At 44.1% G+C, this 20960-nt stretch overlaps 1 protein-coding gene across 1 annotated transcript in view; it reads right to left on the bottom strand.

The window, feature by feature from the left end:
- The window catches only part of LOC140721220 (NACHT, LRR and PYD domains-containing protein 3-like), a 113065-nt gene extending 95445 nt beyond the window's left edge, over positions 1-17620 (bottom strand). The window contains exons 1-4 of the mRNA XM_073036074.1: positions 17339-17620; positions 15672-15838; positions 10173-10344; positions 10000-10065 (exon numbers count right to left, since the gene is read on the bottom strand). Of these exons, the coding sequence (XP_072892175.1) occupies positions 10000-10065; positions 10173-10344; positions 15672-15838; positions 17339-17501 (568 nt within the window). The 5' untranslated portion in view covers positions 17502-17620. The remainder of the gene's footprint in view (positions 1-9999; positions 10066-10172; positions 10345-15671; positions 15839-17338) is intronic.
- Between the last annotated feature and the right edge of the window lie 3340 nt (positions 17621-20960).

Genomic DNA, 20960 nt, shown 5'->3' with positions numbered 1-20960 from the left:
ACACACACACACACACACACACACACACACACACACACACACACACATACACACACACACACACACACACACACACACACACACCTATTTGGGAAGAGAACAGGATTTAGGGTATGTTTCATGATCATTAATGCTTGGTGGAACCCCGGAATGTCCATGCCCTCAAATCCTTTTGTTCCCCAGATCTGGAGTACCTGGTGCTGCTGCGTAAACCTTTCCGGCTGCCAAGGGAGTTCCCGGCTGTTATTATCACAGCTGTGTAATAACAACATCCCCCAGTTGTGTGTTATTGTCACAGAGGGGAGATTATTTCCTTCAGAAATCGGTCAGGACTTCCCAAACCACAAAATTTGTATCAACAGTTCCGTGTGAACAGCACTTGCCGTGTGATCGACTGCTTACATTGCCGGTGATCAGCAGGAGCTCAAGAAATTCAGCTCCGATCTGTGCAAAGTCATCCAGGCAGCGAAACGACAATACAGAGATCGTATTCAGGCACAGCTCTCCACCAACAACACACACAGCTTATGGCAAGCTCTGCACCCCAATGCAGACTTCAGAGCTAAGTGCAGTGGTGCTGCCAACATCGCTGCCTGTCTCCCAGAGGATCTAAGTCTCTTTACGCTCGGTTCGATATCGCCAACACTGAGACCCCGAGGAGAGCCGACAAAGCGACCTGCACATTGGTCATCTCTGAGGCTGAAATTCGCAGGTGTTTCCAACGAGTGGACAGTCGCAAGCTTGCGGGACCGGACGGCGTCCCAGGGCGGGTACTCAGGATGCGCGCGGCACAACTGGCAGGTGTATTTACGGATATTTTTAATCTCACCCTCTCCCAGTGTAGAGTTCCCTCCTGCTTCAAATCATCCACCATTGTTCCTGTACCTAAAACAACTAAGGCAACATGCCTGAACGTCTGGCATCCTGTCGCACTCACCTCAATAATAAGCAAATGCTTTGAGAGACTGGTCATGGACTACATCTGCAGCTTGTTACCACCCAGACTGGACCCCCTACAATTCACCTACCGACACAACCGATCAACAGATGACACAATAGCCACTGCTCTGCACACCTCCTTAAACATCTGGAGAAGAGGGATGCTTATGTGAGAATGATGTTATTAGACTACAGTTCAGCATTCAATACCATCATTCCCTCCAGGCTTGACAAGAAGCTCAGAGACCTCGGCCTTCACCCTGCCTTGTGCAGCTGGGTCCTGGATTTCCTGTCAGATCACCAGCAAGTGGTAAGAGTGGGCTCCCTCACCTCTGCCCCTCTGACCCTCAACACAGGAGCCCCTCAGGGCTGTGTCCTAAGCTCCCTCCTTTACTCTCTGTATGCGCATGACTGTGTCGCTACCCACAGCTCCAATCTGCTAATTAAATTTGCTGAGGATACTATATTTATTGTCCAAATCTCAAATAATAACGAGGCAGCCGACACAGAAGAAGTCATCACCCTGACACGGTGGTGACAAGAAAACAACTTCTCCCTCAATGTCGCAAAAACAAAGGAGCTGGATGCAATGTTGCACAGACAAGAGGAATGGAGACAGGCTAACCCCTATTGACATCAATGGATCTGGGGTTGAGAGAGTGAACAGCTTTAAGTTCCTCGGCATTCACATCACTGAGGACCTCACGTGGTCTGTACACATCAATTGTGTGGTGAAAAAAGGCACAACAGCACCTCTTTCACCTCAGATAGAACCACAGAACCGTAGAGCATTACAGCACAGAAACAGGCCTTTTGGCCCTTCTTGGCTGTGCTGTACCATTTTTCTGCTTAGTCCCACTGACCTGCACCTGGCCCATATCCCTCCATACAACTCTCATCCATATACCTGTCCAAGTTTTTCTTAAATGTCAAAGTCATCCCGTATTCACCACTTCATCTGGCAGCTCATTCCACACTCCCACCACTCTCTGTGTGAAGAAGCACCTTCCCCAATGTTCCCTTTAAACTTTTCCCCCTTCACCCTTAACCCATGACCACTGTTTTTTTTCTCAAGTCCCGGCAACACCTTTGTAAACCTTCTCTGCACTCTTTCAACCTTATTAATATGCTTCCTGCAATTAGGTGATCAAAACTGCATACAATACTCCAAATTCAGTCTCACCAATGTCTTATACAACCTCACCATTACATTCCAACTCTTAAACTCAGTACTTTGATTTATAAAGGCCAATGTACCAAAAGCTCTCTTTATGACCCTATCTACTTGTGATGCCACTTTTCGGGAATTATGTATCTATACTCCCAGATCCCTCTGTTCTACTGCCCTCCCCAGTGTCCTAACATTTACCTTGTATGTTCTACCTTGGTTTGACCTTCCGAAGTGCAATACCTCACACTTGTCCGCATTAAACTCCATCTGCCATTTTTCAGCCCATTCCCCCAACTGGTCCAAATCCCTCTGCAAGCTTTGAAAACCTTCCTCACTGTCCACTACACCTCCAATCTTTGTTTCATCAGCAAATTTGCTGATCCAATTTGCCACATTCTCATCCAGATCATTGAGATAGATGACAAATAACAATGGACCCAGCACAGATCCCCGTGGCACACCACTAGTCACAGGCCTCCACTCAGAGTAGCAATCCTCCACTACCACTCTCTGGCTTCTTCCATTGAGCCAATGTCTAATCCAATTTACTACCTCTCCATGTATATCTAGCGACTGAATCTTCCTATCTAACCTCCCATGCAGGACCTTGTCAAAGGCCTTACGGAAGTCCATGTATACAACATCCACTGCCTTTCCTTCATCCACTTTCCTGGTAACTTCCTCGATAAACTCTAATAGATTGGTTAAACATGATCTACCACGCACAAAGCCATACTGACTTTTTCTAATAAGTCCCTGTCTATCCAAATACCTGGAGATCCTATCTCTTACTATTCCTTCCAATAATTTACCTACTACCGATGTCAAACTTACCGGCCTATAATTTCACGGCTTACTTTTTGAGCCTTTTTTAAACAACGGAACTACATGAGCTATCCTCCAATCCTCTGGCACCCGATCCGTGGATATCGACATAATATTTATGCCAGGGCCACTGCAATTTCAACATTAGTCTCCTTCAAGGTCCGAGGGAATACCCTATCAGGTCCTGGGGATTTATCTACTCTGATTTACCTCAAGACAGCAAGCACCTCCTCCTCTTTAATCTGTATAAGTTCCATGACCTCCCGACTTGTTTGCCTTGTTTCCATAGACTCCATTCCAGTTTCCATAGTAAATACAGATGCAAAATACCCATTTAATATCTCTCCCATTTCTTTTGATTCCATACATAGCCGACCACTCTGATCTTCAAGAGGACCAATTTTATCCCTTACTATCATTTTGCTCTTAACATACCTGTAGAAGTTCTTAAAATTATCGTTCACCCTGACTGCCAAAGCAACCTCATGTCCTCTTTTAGCCCTCCTGATTTCTTTATTAAGTATTTTCTTACTCTTTTTATACTCCTCAGGCATCTTATTTCCTCCCTGTTGCCTATACATGTTATACATCTCTCTCTTCTTCTTTATCAGAGTTCCAATATCCCTCGATAGCCAAGGCTCCTTATTCTGATTCATTTTGCCTTTAACCCTGACAGGAACATACAAACTCTGCACTCTCAAAATTTCTCCTTTGAAGGTCTCCCACTTACCAATCACATCCTTGCCAGAGAACAACGTGTCCCAATCTACGATTTTTTGATCCCTTCGCATTTCTTAAAATTTGGCTCTTTTCAGGTTTAGAAACTCAACCCGAGGACCAGATCTATCTTTATCCCTGATCAAGTTGAAACTAATGACGTTATGATCACTGGAACGAAAGTGATCCCCTACACAGGCTTCCATCAGGTGCCCTAACTCATTTGCTAATAGGAGATCTAATATTGCATCCTCCCTAGTTGGTACATCTATATATTGTTTTAGAAAACTTTTCTGAACACATTTTACAAACTCTAATCTAGACGTTTAACAGTATGGGAGTCCCAATCAATGTGTGGAAAATTAAAATCCTCTACAATCACAAATTTCTGTCTCCTGCAGTTGTCTGTTATCTCTTTGCAGATTTGCTCCTCCAATTCTCGCTGACTATTGGGTAGTCCATAATACAACCCTGTTAATGTGGTCATACCTTCCTGTTTCTCAGCTCCACCCATATGGCCTCCGTAGACAAGCCATCTAATCTGTTCTGCCGAAGCACTGCTGTAATATTTTCCCTGACTAGCAAAGCCACCACCCAGCCTTCATCCCTCTGTCTCTATCACGTCTGAAACATTGGAACCCTGGAACACTGAGCTGCCAGTCCTGCCCCTCCTGTAGCCAAGTTTCAGTAATGGCTATGATGTCGTAATTCCACGTGTCAATCCAGGCCCTCAGCTCGCCTGCCTTTCCCACAATTCTCCACGCTTTTAAATATACACACCTCAAAAGATTATTACCAGCACACACAACCTTGCTATTTGTGACTTTGCATGAACTACCAACATCATTTATTTTTACCCCCGTTCCACTATCTGCTCTGGCACTCTGGTTCCCATCGAGTTTAAACCCTCCCCAATAACACTAGCAAACCTCCCTGCAAGTATATTGGTGCCCTTGTAGTTCAGGTGTAACCCATCTCTCTTGTACAGGTCCCACCTGCCCCTGAAGAGGTCCCGATGATCTAGAAATCGGAAACCCTGCCCCCTACACCAGTTTCTCAGCCACGTGTTCATCTGCCAGAGCATCGCACTCTTACCCTCACTGGCACGTGGCACAGGCAGCAATCCGGAGATTACTACCCTCTATGTCCTGTTTTTCAACTTCCTACCAAGCTCTCTGTACTCACTCTTCAGGACATCCTGACTCTTTCTACCTATGTCATTGGTACCGATGTGTACCATGACATCTGGCTGATCACCCTCCCACCTCAGAATGCTGTGCAGACGATCAGAGACATCCCTGACCATGGCACCCGGGAGGCAACAAACCATCCGGGAGTCTCTGTCACAACCACAGTATCTCCTGTCTGAACCCCTGACTATGGAGTCCCCTATCACTACCGCTCTCCTCTTCCTCCTCCCTCCGTTCTGCACTGCAGAACCAGACTCAGTGCCAGAGATCCGGCTGCCGCAGCTTGTCCCGGGTAAGCCATCCTCCCCCCCCCCAACAGTATCCAAATTGGTATACCTATTTTGGAGGGGAATGGCCACAGAAGAACCCTACATTAACTGTCCTTTCCCCTTCGCTCGCCTGATGGTAACCCAATTACCTGTGCCCTGTTTCTTAGGTGTAACTACCTCCCGGAAGCTACTATCTATAAACTGCTCAGTCTCCCGAATGATCCGGAGGTCATCCTGCTCCTGCTCCAGTTCCCTAATGCGGTCTGTTAGGAGCTGCAGCTGGATGCACTTCTTGCAGGTATCGTTGTCAGGGACACTGGATGTCTCCCTGACTTCCCACATCCTGGAAGAGGAGCATTCCGACATCCTGCCTGGCATATTCTCTAGTCTGAACAAAAAAAAAGAAAAACAGAAAAACAGATGGTTGGGATGGTTGAGGACGTTTGGGATGGGCTCCTAATTGCTAACGATTTTCTATAGGGGCACAATTTTGTGCATCCTGACTGGCTGCATCACTGCCTGGTATGGGAACTGTACTTCTCTCAATCGCAGGACTCTGCAGAGAGTGGTGCGGACAGCCCAGTGCATCTGTAGATGTGAACTTCCTACTACTAAGGTCATTTCAGAGATAGGGGGTAAAAAGTGCCCGAAGGATCATTCTGGACCCAAGTCTCACCAACCACAAACTGTTCCAGCTGCTACCATCCGGGAAATGGTACCGCAGCGTAAAAGCCAGGACCAACAGGCTCCGGGACAGCTTCTTCCACCAGGCCATCAGACTGATTAATTCACGCTGATACAATTCTATTTCCACAATTGAATACATAAATACAGACTCACTGCACACACTTTACTGTAATCGTGCTGCTGGCGCAGAAAAACAATTTTCACGACATGTGTCCATGATATTAACCCTGATCCTGAAAATTTTATCTGGCTGTTGTCTCATTTTTTTAGATCTGTTATTCATCATCCTCATACTGTCCTCGTTCATATCAATCCAAGTGCGCTCCAGTGCACATGGGGTTTTCCAGAAATTGCTATTTAAGTTCTTATTGTTTTGCATATTTTCCAGATCTGTTTCAGACCAGGATATTTTACCAAAATTATACATCAATATGGGCACAGTCAGTGTTTACTACCTTCGTTATATTTTTACTGTTCAGCTCTGTTTGGCAGATTTTCTTGATCCTTGATGTAAATTCAAAGTTTGTTCAGTCTTGCAGTAAATTCAGATTTTCTTCAGCCTTGAAGTAAATTTTGTTGGAAGGTTTTCCTTTATCACACTATTGTCTATTTTCTTTGCTTATTGATATCCTAAATATACGTTTCATATTCTGTTGCATTGTATCCTGATGCTCTGTTTGAAATTCTACCGGCTCTATTGCACCTTTCTTTATGTTTAATCATGATCTGTACTTTCCTAGTCTAAAGTTCATGCTTATATATTTGGAAATTAGTTCCATTATTTGAATTATTCGTTTCAGCTTTACTGATGCAAGAGCAAATATTTTCAAATCATCAATGTATAACTGTGTCAAGGTATAGTTCGTATATTTTTCTGATTAGATATCTGATTTTTATCTGTTTCAGTAAATTATGAGTGGGCTTAAAGCTAGACAAAACCATAGTGGGCTTAGTGAGTCGCTTTGGAAAATCCCTCCATTTATTTTGATAGTGGTCGTTTTTCCTCTGTGGTTGTTAATAGGACGATTATTTTACGCGAATGCTTCATCAGTTGTAGAAATTTCACAAGTATTGTATGAATTATATGTATATTTGGAACTTCTCTTAAACACAAGGAACAGAATCAGATGTGTTTTTTTTTGATTGACAATATAACACTGAAAGTTTTCTGCTTTCCACAGGGTTTGAAATAGAATTACATAATCTGTTATCTGTTGTTCAAACCCGAACGGTATTCTGTCTGCTCTCCTGTGAGTATATTGTGGTTATCTAAGTTGTTATTTGAGTTGTTATTAGTTACGAGATGTACGATGCTATAATTTTAGATATAAAATTGTCTTATTATTATTAAGAGCCAATAATAACATAGTAGGTGACCAGTTAGTAGTCTTATAAATGCAGAATAAAGCTGTCGTTGAGGCTGGTGGTACATACCTTCAGCCTTTTATATGTTCTGCCCCATGGGAGTATGACAGAGAGGATGTATGAGGTGGTTTGGGGTTCAGTAGCAAGGCTTTGGTTCGGGTTTGTGTCTTGCCAGCTTGATTGAGTTCCTCCAGGAGGTGACAAAGGTGATGGATGCAGTCACACATGGATATTGTCTACTTGTATATTGGTAGAGTGTTTGACAAAGTCCCACATGGGAGGCTCATACAGAATATTAACATGCTTGAGAACTGTGGGGAACTGTCCTGGCTGCCAGGGACACAAACTGGGAGAAATGTCTTGGCTGGCGGGTGGTGAATCTGTGAAATTATTGTCATAGACGGCTGAGGAAGTCACTTCATTGGATATATTTAAAATGCAGGTCGATATGTTCCTGATTAGGAAGAGTGTCAACGTTTACTGGGATAATGGGGTAAAGAGGAATTGAAGAGCAAATTCACTGAGCCGAATGGCTTAATTCTGCTCCTAGGTCTTATGGTTTTAGGGAGCATCTGGAGTATTGTGTTCACTTCTGATTGTCCAGCTCTTGGAAGGATTGGAGAGGGTGCAGAACAGGTTCATCGGGATGTTGCCTGGGTTCGGTGACATGTGCTACAAGTAGAGGTTTGATAAACTTGGTTTGTTTATTCTGGAGTTAGAATAGAGATCTGACTGAGGTGTACAAGTTTGAGAGATATGAGTCTGGGTCGACAGCTTGTATTTTGTTTCTGTTTTTGTTTGTTATTTTTTACATATGACTGGTGTCTGGTACCAGAGAGCGTTTGGTTAAGGTGAGACGGGGTAAATTTACAGCAATTGTGGGTAGTTTTTTAACAGAGTTCCGGGTGCCTGGAATTTACTGTCTGAGTCAACATGGCTTTGTGAAGGGAAGGTCATGCCTCACGAGGCTAATTGAGTTTTTTGAAGAGGTAACAAAAAGCAATTGACGGAGGTACGGTGGAATATGTGGTTTACATGGATTTTAGCAAGGCATTTGACAAGGTCTCTCACGAGAGACTCATCCAGAAAATCATGAGGCACGGGATAAGTGGAACCTTGGCTGTTTGGATAAATAATTGGCTTACAGGAAGAAAGCAGAGGGTAGTAGTGGAAGGGAAGTATTCTGCCTGGAGGTCGGTGACTAGTGGAGTGCCACAGGGATCTGTCCTGGGACCCCTGCTATTTGTGATTTTTTATAAATGACCTGGATGTAGAGGTGGAAGAATGGGTGAGTAAATTTGTGGATGACATGAAGATTGGAGGAGTTGTGGATGGAGCTGTAGGTTGTCGAAGGTTACAAGAGGATATAGACAGGGTGCGGATTTGGGCAGAAAAGTGGCAGATGGGGTTCAATCCGGATAATTGTGAGGTGATGCATTTTGGAAGGACAAACCAGAATGCTGAGTACAAGTTTAATCGTTGGTTACTTAAGAGTGTGAATGAACAGAGGAACCTTTGGGTTCAAATCCATACATCCCTTAAGGTCGCTGCACGGGTTGATAGGATAGTTAAGAACTCCTATGGGATGCTAGGCTTCATTAATAGGGGGATTGAGTTCAAGAGTAGAGAGGCCAAGTTAAAAATCTTCAAATCTCTGGTGAGACCACACTTAGAGTATTGTGTTCAATTCCAGTCACCTCATTATAGGAAGGATGTGGAAGCTATGGAGAGGGTGCAGAGGAGATTTACCAGGATGTTGCCTGGTTTGGAGAACAAGTCATGTGAAGCAAGGTTAGCAGAGCTGGGACTTTTCTCTTTGGAGCGTAGAAGGATGAGAGGGCACTTGATAGAGGTCTAAAAAATTATGAGAGGCATAGATAGGCTGGATTGCTAGAACCTGTTTCCCAGGGCACCAATAGCAAACACTAGAGGGCATATGTACAAAGTTAAGGGAGGGAAGTTTAGCGGAGACATCAGGGGTAAGTTTTTTACAAAGGGTTGTGGGTGCCTGCACAACTTGCCAGGGATGGTGGTGGAGGCTAAAACAGTAAGGGTATTTAAGAACCTCTTGGACAGGCACATGGATGAAAGAAGAATAGAGGGTCACGGGGTAGTGTGGGGTTGGTACTCTTTTTAAAGGAATACATGGGTCGGCACAACATCCAGGGCGGAAGAGCCTGTACTGTGCTGTAGTATTCTAGTGTCTAGAGTCTAGTGACTAAGGTCATGTCGGAGGGAACTATGTTATAGATGCTCCTAGTTATACATGAATGTGCAGGAAATGCAAGGAAATGGTCAATAATATAAGAAAGGATACCAAAGTTCTTTTTTATTCTTTCCCAGATATATAAAGAGTGAAAAAAGGGAGAGGGTCGATATCGGGCCACTAGAAACTGCTGTTGTAGTTGCAGTAACGGGTGAAAAGGAAATGCCAGACAAACTCTGTGCAAGTCACTAGCAGAATTCCAAAAGGTAAAGATAATCAGCAAACAGAATTGCGTGTAGTGCTATTACAAAGGAAAAGGGGCTTGGAAGATGAAAGGTCTGCAGATAGAAAAGTCACTGGACTGGGTCATAGAGTGTATCAGGAGCCTGCCTAGGGTGTGTTGGGATTCCCAGAGCGTTAGGACCTGGAGTGAAGGCTTCATCAGAACCAACAGCTGGATTAATAGAAAAATATATTGTAGAATATTCAGGCTGCAAAGAGAGATTCGTTGAATTGTTACTTGAATCCAGAGATCAGCGAATGATTAATGGCTAATTTTGATTCCCGGGTTTTGCCAAGTCACAAACTAACACTTGAGATGTGGTTTGAACTGTGCATTTGATCACTCACCTATCAGCTGAGTGGGTAATTCAGATAAACCTTGGCCGATGTTCATGTATTCCTGTGGATCAGGACCTGTTTAAATATTTAAAAAAATCCATGGAAACAGAGCTAAAATAATTAAAATAACTAAAATGTTTATCTCAACGTGCCTTTGTGTTCAGTGCGTGGTTTTAACATACCGAGTTCCTGTATTTCCTTCAGTATTCTGTCCAACTTCGGTAACTCAGTCCTCCACATCAGAAAGGATTCCCACATCGCCCTCCGGGCCTGGGAGCCTTTGCCATTCACCAAACTGAGGAAGAGTCTGGAACTCTCTGCCCGGTTTCCCTTCTCTGTCAGTTCAGTGACTTTCTACAAAAGGAAACAATGGACTTATTGTGGAGCAGACAGACAGACATGGAGAATGTACAGGAAAGTATCTGTTCATGGCCCCAGTAGCTTCAGAACAGATGCAGTCACTGGGCTGTTACCTCATCCTCTCTGGGTTCAGTCATTAACAGAGAAACAGTAACTGAAGGAAATTCTAAATCAATAGTGTGTAAGAATAAGGATTTCCTGACACCCTGCAGTAGATGCAATGTGATTAATTTCCTTGATCTGTCAATGTGCAGCATTACATCAACAAGCTGTGACAACAAGAACGGAAGAGAGGGGGGAGAGAGAGCAAAAACAAATGGATGGCGGGCATCACTGAATCGTGGCTGACAAAAGTTTATAGTTGGGTGCTTAAATCCAAGGATAAATATTGAATCGAAAGGATACGCAGGTAGGTGAAACTGTTGGGTTGAAACTGCTGTCATTAAACATGAAAAGTCCTGAGAAAGAGGTGATGTCGGATTAGACGATGTGGATGTTAAGAAACTGCGTAGATAAAATGACCCTGAAGGAAATTATATACAGGCATGTTAACAGTAGCCAGGATGTGGGCTACAAATTACAACTGGGGAGAGGAGAGGCATGGAAAAAGGTCAATGCTAAAATTGTCACGGGGAGTTTCAATATGCAGGTAGCTTTGGAAAATCAGGTCGGTGCTGAATCCCAAGTGAGGGAATTTATGTAGAATGCCTATGAGATGGCTTTTGAGAGAAGCCTATGGTTGAGCCCAGTATAGGAAAGGCGGGTCTGGATTCTGTGTTGTGTATTGAACCAGATTTGATTAGGGAGCTTCAGCTAAATAAACCCTTAAGAGACGGTGATCATAAAATAGCAGAACTCAGCCAGCAGGTTGAAAGGGAGCAAGTAAAGTTAGAGGTATCAGTGCTACAGTAGAATAAAGGAATTACCTCGGTATGAGAGAGGAACTCGGCAATAATACATTCGAAAATGACACTAACAGGGACAATGGCAGAGCAGGAATGGCTGAAGTTTCTCGGAGGACAAACAATCACAATGATGAAGAATTATTCTAAAGGGAGGATGATCAACCGTGGCTGACGAGGTAGTCAAAGCAGCACAAAAGCAAAGGAGGCGGCACAGAATATTACAAAATATAGTAGAAAGCTGGAGGACTGGGATGTTTTTACAAATCAACAGAAGGCAATTAAAAAGCCGTAAATAGAGAAAAAATGAAATAGGAAGGCAGGCTAGAGAATGATGTAAAATAGCTTACCAAAACGTCCGTCTGATATATGAAGATTGAAAGAGAGGAGAGTGGATATTGGGCTGCTTGAAAATGACAGTGGAGAGGTACTGTCAGGGGACAAGGAAATGCCGGAAGATATTGGTCGGCATTTTGCGTCAGTCCTCACTGTAAAAACACTAGAACGTGCCAGATATTTGAGAATGTCCGGTGGCAGAAGTGAGTGTATTTGCAATTATTGCGGAGAAGGCGCTCGGAAAGCTGAAAGTTCTGAAGATAGATGAGTCCAGATCAACTCACCCGATTGCTTCTGAAAGAGGAGGCTGAAGAGATTGTGGAGACATTAGTAATGATCACTGAAGAATCACTAGATTTTGGAATGGTTCCGGAGGACTGATCATTTTAAACTATAGACCAGTTAGTCTGATCAGCGTTTGGGAAGATGTCAGCAGTCGGTAATTGAGGATAAGGTTTCGGGGTATTCGGACGCACATGATAAGAAAAAGGCCAACATCCATGGAAGGGAATCTTGCCTGACAGAACTGTTGGAATTTTTTGAGAGAACAGCATGCTGGGTCGACAACAGAGAGTCAGTGCAAGTTGTTTACTTGGACTTCCCGAGGACCTTTGACTAGGTGTCCCACATGGACCGATGAAAAAATGGACACATCAGTGGCAATTGGAATGTAGTATAGTGAGGTACGTGGCCATATACTGTAGCAGAAATAATGAAGACGTAGACTATTTTTGAATCTGGGAGAAAATTCAGAAATCGGAGTTGTAAAGAGTCTCTGGAGACCTGGTGCAGGATTCCGTGCAGGTTGAGTCGGTGTTCGGAAAGACAAATACAAAGCTAGCATTCATTTCAAGAGGATCAGAATATAAGAACAAGCACTGGCCAGACCACACTTGCATATTTTGATCCCCTGTTCAGAGAAAATATGTGATGGCATCGTGAAAAATCCAGAGAGGAATCTAAACTAACAGACCCTGTGATATTAAACCAGATTTTGATGGGAATGGATCCTGGATGCACCTGTACTGGCCGGAGTGTGGAAGGATGAGGGGGAATCTGATTGCAACCTGTGGAATATCGAAAGGCATTGAGAGGACGTGGAGATGATGTTTCTAAGTGGGGGAGTCTAGAACCAGACGGAACAGCCTCAGATTAGAGGGACGTCCATTTAGAACAGAAATGAGGAGATTATTTAGCCGAGGAGTAGTGAATCTGTAGAATTCATTGGCACTGACAGCTGCGGAGACCAGGTCATTGAGTATATTTAAAACAGAGGTTGGTATCTTCTTGACTAGTCTGGTCAGCAAAGTTCACTGGGAGAAGGTAGGAGAATGGGGTTGAGGGGGATAGTACATCACCCATGATGTAATGGCGGAGCAGAATCGATGGGCCTAATGGCCAATTGTGTTCTGATGCCTTATGGTCTCATGATGTGTAAAGACAAAAGAAGATTAAGAAATGTCAGTACGGCTATCTTATAATGGAGGTGGTTACTGCCTGGCACTCATACCGTAAAATGGTAATGACATCCTGAATGCAGGCATGGGCTTCCTGAGTAACTGAGGAATTATGAATTAAACATTGAATAGTCTTCAAGCAACATACACCTATGATGGAATTAAGGTAACTGAATATGGATGGACTTAGGACATCACTCTGAGAAATAAGAGAGGCAGCGTTTAAGGGTAAGCACAACATTGTGGGCCGAAGGGCATGTACTGTGCTGTACTGTTCTATGTTCTGTGTCCCGGATTTGAATGATTGATCTCCTAGAACAGATATCAGTAGGGAATAATGGACAACAATTATGAAATAAATCAGTATAATTCCCTGATGGCCCACTGCACTGTAAAATAATCCCTCAGTTTCACTGCTACCAGGTCTGAGGAGTTACAGTTGTGAAAGAAATTTAACCAGTAAAGCAGACGTCTCCAGATGATGAATTTATAGATCAGCATCATCTTTACAGATCACCTCTTGCCTTTGGATAATGCCTGTGAGATTCATTACAGACAGCGCCAATGAATCCCAACGAGAACAGAGTTACTCACGGGTGTAACACACTTGATTTTCTAATACCACTCATGGCTGAATAGGTCAGATCTAGGACAAGACAATCACTGTTTGTGAGCTCCAAGGAGAGTGACCTGAAATGGTGTGTCCCTGTCTCTCATTAGTCAGATATTCTGCAAGTTAGCAGTTTTTTTTTTTTTTGTTTGCCCCTTCCCTTTCAGGAAATCCTATTGATCTCCTTCCCTTTCAGGACAACCTGTTGATTTCTTGGGATCATGAGATATCAGCTAGTCACCAGATTTATTTTATGTTTTGTGCTTTCTTCTGCCCTTTTAGATCAATCTATTGATTTTTGTGGTCATAAGATATCAGCTTTGTGCGTGATCTTTCACATCTAATCAATCTCAGAGATTTTCGAGGAAGTTACCGGGAAAGTTGATGAAGGCAAGGTTGTGGATATTGTCTACATGGACTTCAGCACAGTACAGGATCAACAGGTGTACCTTGTACACCTACAAGGTCCCGTACAGGACGTCTGTCTAGAAGATTCAGTTGCTTAGCATTCAAGATAAAGTAGTAAACTGGATTAGACACAAACTTTTTGGAAAGAATCCGGAGTGTCACTATAGACTGTTGCATTTCTGTTTGGCGCCTGTAACTTGTGCAGTGTCACGGGAATCGGTGTTGTGCCTGTTGTTGTTTGTCATCTATATCAATGATCTGGATGAAATTATGGTTAAGAGCATCAGCAAATTTGCTGATGACTCCAACATTGGGAAGGAGCAGTTGACAAAGAGGTAGATTACAAGAGCTTGCAGTGAGGTCTGGACCAACCGGAGAATGGGTTTAAAAGGGGCCGATGCAATTTAATGCAGACAGTTGCAAGATGTTGCACTTTCTTTGGACCAATCAGGGTAGATCTTACACAGCGACCAGTAGAACAAAGTGATCTGGGAATACAGGTACATAAGCCATTGAAAGTGGCAGCAAATCTTGATAGGCTCTGAAAGTAAGTTTCTTAGCACATTATCCTTGGTAATTGAAAATATTGTGTACGATATGATGTTGTATAAGACGTTGGAGAGGCCTAATTTGGATATTATGTGCAGTTCTGCACACCTACCTGCAGGACAGATGGAAATGTTTGAAAGAGTACAAAAAAAACATTACAAGGATGTTACCTGGACTGGAAGACATAAGTTATAAGAAAAGAGTGAACTGATTAGGACTTTATTCATTGGAACATGAAAGATTGAGCGGAGATTTGATAGAAGTGTACACAATTACATTGGGATATATATAGGATAAATGCAAGCAAGCATTTTGTACTGAGGTAAAGAGGTACTACAACAAGAGGTTATCACCAAAGGGTGAAAGGTGAAAAGTTCAAAGGGTACAAAAGTGAAACCGGTTTACTCAGAGGGTGGTGAGAGTGCGAAACTAGCTAGCAGGGCAAGTAGTGCAAGTGGTTAAGAGAATTCTGAATAGATGCATGCGTAATGAGCCTATAGAGCGCCATTGCCCGGTGCAGGTCAATGGGAATAAGTAGATTCTGTAGTCTGGCATGGAATAGATGTGCCAAAAGGCCTGTTTCTGCACTGTACTTTGCTGTGGCTATGACAAGTCAGCCACACATTGTTTGGGAACTCACGGAACCAAGACAAGCTGTGGTTAGCTGGTTTCCCTCCCTCAGGTACCGCAGTGAAGCCGGTTGGCCCAATTGACAGTTTAATACTCATCCTGGATTAATGAGATGAGGTGAAGCTACCCGACGGTTCAGCCAAGATTTGAAATTAGTTTCAGACCGAATGCCTTTTGGAAGTCCAGATATGCAGCCACTGCTCTTACTTCACACTGATAAATACAGCAGGTGATACAAGAAAAGGTGATGCTAAACCTGCAGTTCCCAGTGCTCCCCACCTTAAAAACTGAAACCAGATCTGCGAGAGACGAGTCAGAGATCAAAGTCTCCATTCCCAAGTCGATCTCCTAAAACGTGCTGGAGATTAATGTTGATCCCTATTCCCTCTGATACCAGCAGATCAGTGACAATACACGAACTGCACTCACCTCATTTTCTTGTCTACTGAAATGTCCCTCCTTTGTCAACATCCAACCCAGTCTCTCAACCTTTTCTTCAATTGCTTGTTTGAGTCTGTCCCTGTAGAACTTTGTCAGTTGGTACAGTCGATATTCCTCCCCCTGTGCCAGGAGGTCGGAGATTGTAAACTCTGGCTCTGTGAATATAAAAAGGGAAATGTAGGCTTGAACTCAGATATCCCTCGTCTCCACCGCTCTCACCCAACTCAACCAAAAACCGTGTCTTGAACCTGCCTACAGATACAAAATTGGATTAATTCTCCATCTCCAACACCATCACACTGAGCACGGAGTCCCCCTATGGCTGTGTGCACAGACCACTGCTGTTCACTCTGCTGACCCACGACTGTGCTGCAACACACAGCAAGAACGACGAGTCAGCTTACAGAGAGGAGGTGCAGCAACTAACGGACGGGTGCAGAGCCAGCAGCCTGTCTCTGAATGTGAACAAAACAAATTTCTTGGTGTTCATCTAGCGGAGAATCTCACCTGGTCCCTCAACACCAGCTCCATAGCAAAGAAAGCCCAGCAGCGTCTCCACTTTCTGCGAAGTCTGAGGAAAGTCCATCTCCCACCACACCCCCCATCCTCATCACATTCTAAGGTGGTTGTATTGAGAGCATCCTGAGCAGCTGCACCACTGCCTGGTTCGGAAATTGCACCATCTCAGATCGCAAGACCCTGCAGCGTATAGCGAGGTCAGCTGAGAAGACCATCGGGGTCTCTCTTCCCGCCATCACGGACATTTACACTACACGCTGTATCCGTAAAGCCAGCAGCATTATAAAGGATCCATGCACCCCTCATACAATCTCTTCTCCCTCCTGCCATCTGGGAAAATGCACCGAAGCATTCGGGCTCTCACGGCCAGACTATGTAACAGTTTCTTCCCCCAAGCTATCAGAATCCTCAATACCCAGAGCCTGGCCTGACACCTTACTGCCCTATTGTCACGTATATTATTTATTGTAATGTCTGCACTGTTTTGTGCACTTTATGCAGTCCTAGATTGCTGTGTAGTTTAGTGTAGTTGTTGTGTGTTTTTTTTTTCTTTTCCTCTGTTGTTTTTTTACGTAGTTCAGTCTAGTTTTTGTAATGTGTCATGCAACACCATGGTCCTGAAAAACGACTCATTTTTACTATGTACTGTATCAGCAGTTCTGGTCGAAATGGCAATAAAAAAGTGACTTGACTTGACTTGAATGTAATACTTGCCTTAAAGCCTACCCAACAATGTTCTAGGCATTACGTAATAGAAGGACCACATTTAATATAAACCAGTCCATCCCCCATCCGACCCACTCACCTATTTAAATTTGGATGGGCATAAATGTTGGGACTGTCGGTAATATTCACTTCCCAGAGATACCCTTTCCATCCTGGCGAATACATTTCCCCTGATTCACATCCTGGAAACACTCTTCTCATCTGCTCAGTTGCATTTCCTCCATTGCACATTCTGGAAATCCTCAGAGCAGGTAGTGCATTTCCTGTAGTGGGGTAACGGCTGTCGACTACACCACATGTACCACACCCACACATTCTCTCTCTCATCTGATCAGCCCTCGAAAAAGGCCTCACCTTTGTCCTCCTCCCTGCCACATTCTGAGAACCCGTCAGTCTCATATTTCACTCACCTGCTCCTTGTTGAGGACTGGACAATTCCATGTTTAATGAGCGTCCGAGCCGACAGACGGTCGCCTCACTTGTGCTGGTTCCAGGGTGCTGATCGGTGTCTCTGACGTCACTGTCTCTGAGCTGAATTTGCTCCTCCTTCTCTGCGGCCGGACCGCATTCCATTGGGACATCACTCTCAATCTGACCCTGCTTTGGTACCTTGCTTCCCGTGTCCCGATCATCTTCCCTCGATGATCCGCCTGGTAAAGTCCTCTTCAGTACTTTCCATACTAGTTTCAATTTTCCACATGAAATAAGTAATGAATTGCACGTTATACAAGTATGATTTAGATCTGAACCAAACTGATTCAGATTGCAGTGGAGCCGAGACTCTGGTTGACCAGATTTGGAGTGGAACTGTGCTGGTTAATGTGAATCGTATATCCTGTCAGGTGATCATCCCGATAGGCCGGTGACCGGACACATTTACTCCCAGTAAAATAGCACAATAAGCACAGTAATACTAATCACAGCAGTTGAACACACGGATGACCAGGGGATCATAATACATCGGTGTCCGGTGATACTGGGAAATATCACTGTGATTATCTTCCACAAGTTAAAATCTCCCTCAGTCACTAACTGTCCAGTAGTCTGTGTCACACAAAGACCAGCAACGGGATTACACATGGTCCAGTCTGCTGGATCACACATTCTCCAGTTGCTTTGTCACACGAGGGGCTGGAGACTGGACAAGGGGACTGGAGTTGCTTTCTCCAGTGCCCTTGGTCACAGACTGACTATTCCCTTGAGACGCACGTCGTCCGGTCCCCTGGGTTGCAGGCTGACCATTCCCTTGAGATCTATGCTGACCTCTCCCCTGGTTCCCATCTTATCCCCCAACTGCTGATCATCATGTAACAACTATGCATGTCATTGGCTAAGTCTTGGTTATAGAGCTTTGTGTGTAGTTGCAGTTGCTAATCTATAGGATGGAGGTGATGAAGCTGGAAAGTGTTTAGTGAAGAATGAACACTACGGTACTTGGCTAGGGTGTTGTTTTTTGTGTTATATGGTTGGGCTGGGACAGCTTGCCCTGGAGCTCAGGAGCTTGAAGGGAAACCTTACACACACACACACAGTAATCGGGTGCAGATAGGGTAGATGGTCACAGTCTTTTTCCCCTCGTAGGGGAGTCTGAGACTCGAGGGCAGAGATTTAAAAGGGACCAAACGGGCATTTTTTCACGTGGTGGCTGATGGTTATAAATTACATGCATCCAGAGGAGGCCGCAAACACAAATAAAATTACAAAATTGAGAGCATGTGGGCAGGAAAAAGGGGAGAAGAAGTTTACGAGGGAAGTTTGGGAAAACTGCAGGAAAATGGGACATTTAGATCAGCATGAATTATATGGGCCGAAGGACCCGTTTCCAGGCTGGAGCATCGTTTTTATTCCAGCTGGAATCTCAGATTTGAGCACAATCACAATGTCTACAGGTGACACAGACATTTGGTCATTGGTTATGCCGGGTTTCCCAGCCAAGATCCTAGGAATTTAAATTCATGTGGAAGATCATATCAAGAGGGAAATAGTTAGAAACTCAGGGTCACCATTTCTCCACAGCCCAGACATTCAGTGGGGTGTTAGAACTCCGAAGCAGATCACAAATGTATCTACAATGAGCTGCCTCCTGATCCTCAGCCATTCCCAGCACCGGCAATGATCTCCGCTCCGCTACAGAAAACAGATTTCGGTGACACCCCTCCTCCTTTGCGTAGCAGGCAAGAAAAACCAGGGGGGAGTTGGTAGCTTTCCTTCCAAAACCTGAAATGCTGTGTTATCATAGAATCTCGGAAATCCCGGAAATGCTCCTATCATCTGCTTCTGAATTTTATAAATGAAAGTTGAAGATGTCTTACATATCAGGGCCTGTCTGGAGGTAAAACGGACCCTGTCCCTGAACATTTACATAAACCACGAGATCTCTGTCACATTCCTGTCTGTGTTTCACTCACGACCACCTGATTCAGGAGCCCCTGCTCCTTTCACTCAGCTGAAGCTTTGTATGGTGAGCGGAGTGATTCGACCATTACTGGTGTCAGGTCCCTGCGCTGGAACTGTTGGATTGATCAATTACTCAAGGCCGCTTTACCAGTGGGATAAATGACACTGCTTGATGAAACTTTTCTATCCACTGTTAACACCTCTGTCAGTTTTTTTCACCTGAACTAGTGTGTACAAACGCGATAAAAGTTTAATTCAAAGATCCCTGTGATCATACCTTTGTCCATTCTGATTCTGACTGGCGATTGTTGATTGTCGTCGTCTTGTTTACACTTTGGTCGCTCTGCAGGACAGCGCCACCTGCTGGTGAGGCTCTAAATTTCACAACAAGCAGACAATGAGTCAGAGAGTACGACTACTTTGCAAATATGACAGTATTTCCATCCCCTGCAGCATTTGGCATGGGGACCAAACATTCCCTGTTAGTAACCACTTCCACACCATATCTGTCCACTGATACCTGGCGCATCTGCTGACAGAGTTACAGAGCAATAAAATGCAAATTCAGAGCGTTCAGCCCAACGAGACAATGCCAACCACAGTGCCCACTGAGATGGTCACAATTTCCTGTGATGGGGCCATCTCCCTTCTGGCCTCTTCACTCCATCTACACACCCCAACTGCTTTTTGAATTATGCAACTGCACCTGCCTCGTCCACTTCCTCTGGCTGTTTCCTCCACATGATCCCCAACATCTGCATGAATCCGCTGCTGATCAGATTGGCTTTGCCATCTCTTTACCAACCCCTGTCCATTTAGATCCCCTAGATGCTACGATAATCTTCTCTGTGAACAGATCTACTAATGTTGTGCATTCTGTGAACTTACCTGTCAAGTAATCCTTGTGCAACCGCATCCAAATCATTGCTGTAAAATAACGAATATCAAAGGTCCCAATTTGTAGCCTCACGGCACAGCACTAATTAGTCGCCTCCATTGCGAGGAGAAATCTTCAACCAGCACTCTTTGCTTGCTACCTTGAAGCTAATTTTGAATACATCCAATTTGCTCTCTCTGGACAACATGGGACCTAATCATCGGGGCCAAGCTGTCATGTGACACTTTGTCAAAGGCTTTACTGAAGTCCCATGCACAACATCCATGGGAACATAACTTTGAATTTCCACCTCTGCGTAATGTCACGTTCACAGGTTCTGACCATGTAATTAGCAGAAAAGTACTTGATGAGGCCAAGGTATGTCAATGTAAATTATGGGTTGCCATGTGCTAGTGAGGACTGAATAAAATGCAGAGTTGGGATATTTTGCTTTATAAATGGTCTGTTCTCAGCAGAGGCCTACGCGACGATATATTCGAGGGTAAGTATACCACTGCAGATTGCAATAGCCAATGGGATCAAGGGCATGTTGCTGCAGTTCATGGTAATTCCACATTTCTACAATCACTACAACACGACACACTTGGGGCTTCTTATAAAGGGAGGAAATTGTCAACGCATTTTAAGATGATTATAACGTAACAAGGAAACATCAGAACTAACCAAAAGCTACTTCAGATGATGCAAGACCTTCAAATGAGCAAACACTCAGAGAATGTGATTGACTGTAAAGAGCT

This window comes from Hemitrygon akajei, unplaced genomic scaffold, assembly GCF_048418815.1.
Source record: "Hemitrygon akajei unplaced genomic scaffold, sHemAka1.3 Scf000052, whole genome shotgun sequence".
NCBI lineage: Eukaryota > Metazoa > Chordata > Chondrichthyes > Myliobatiformes > Dasyatidae > Hemitrygon > Hemitrygon akajei.
The sequence above is the reverse complement of the archived record's forward strand: the minus strand, read 5'-3'. Positions and strand labels throughout refer to the sequence as shown.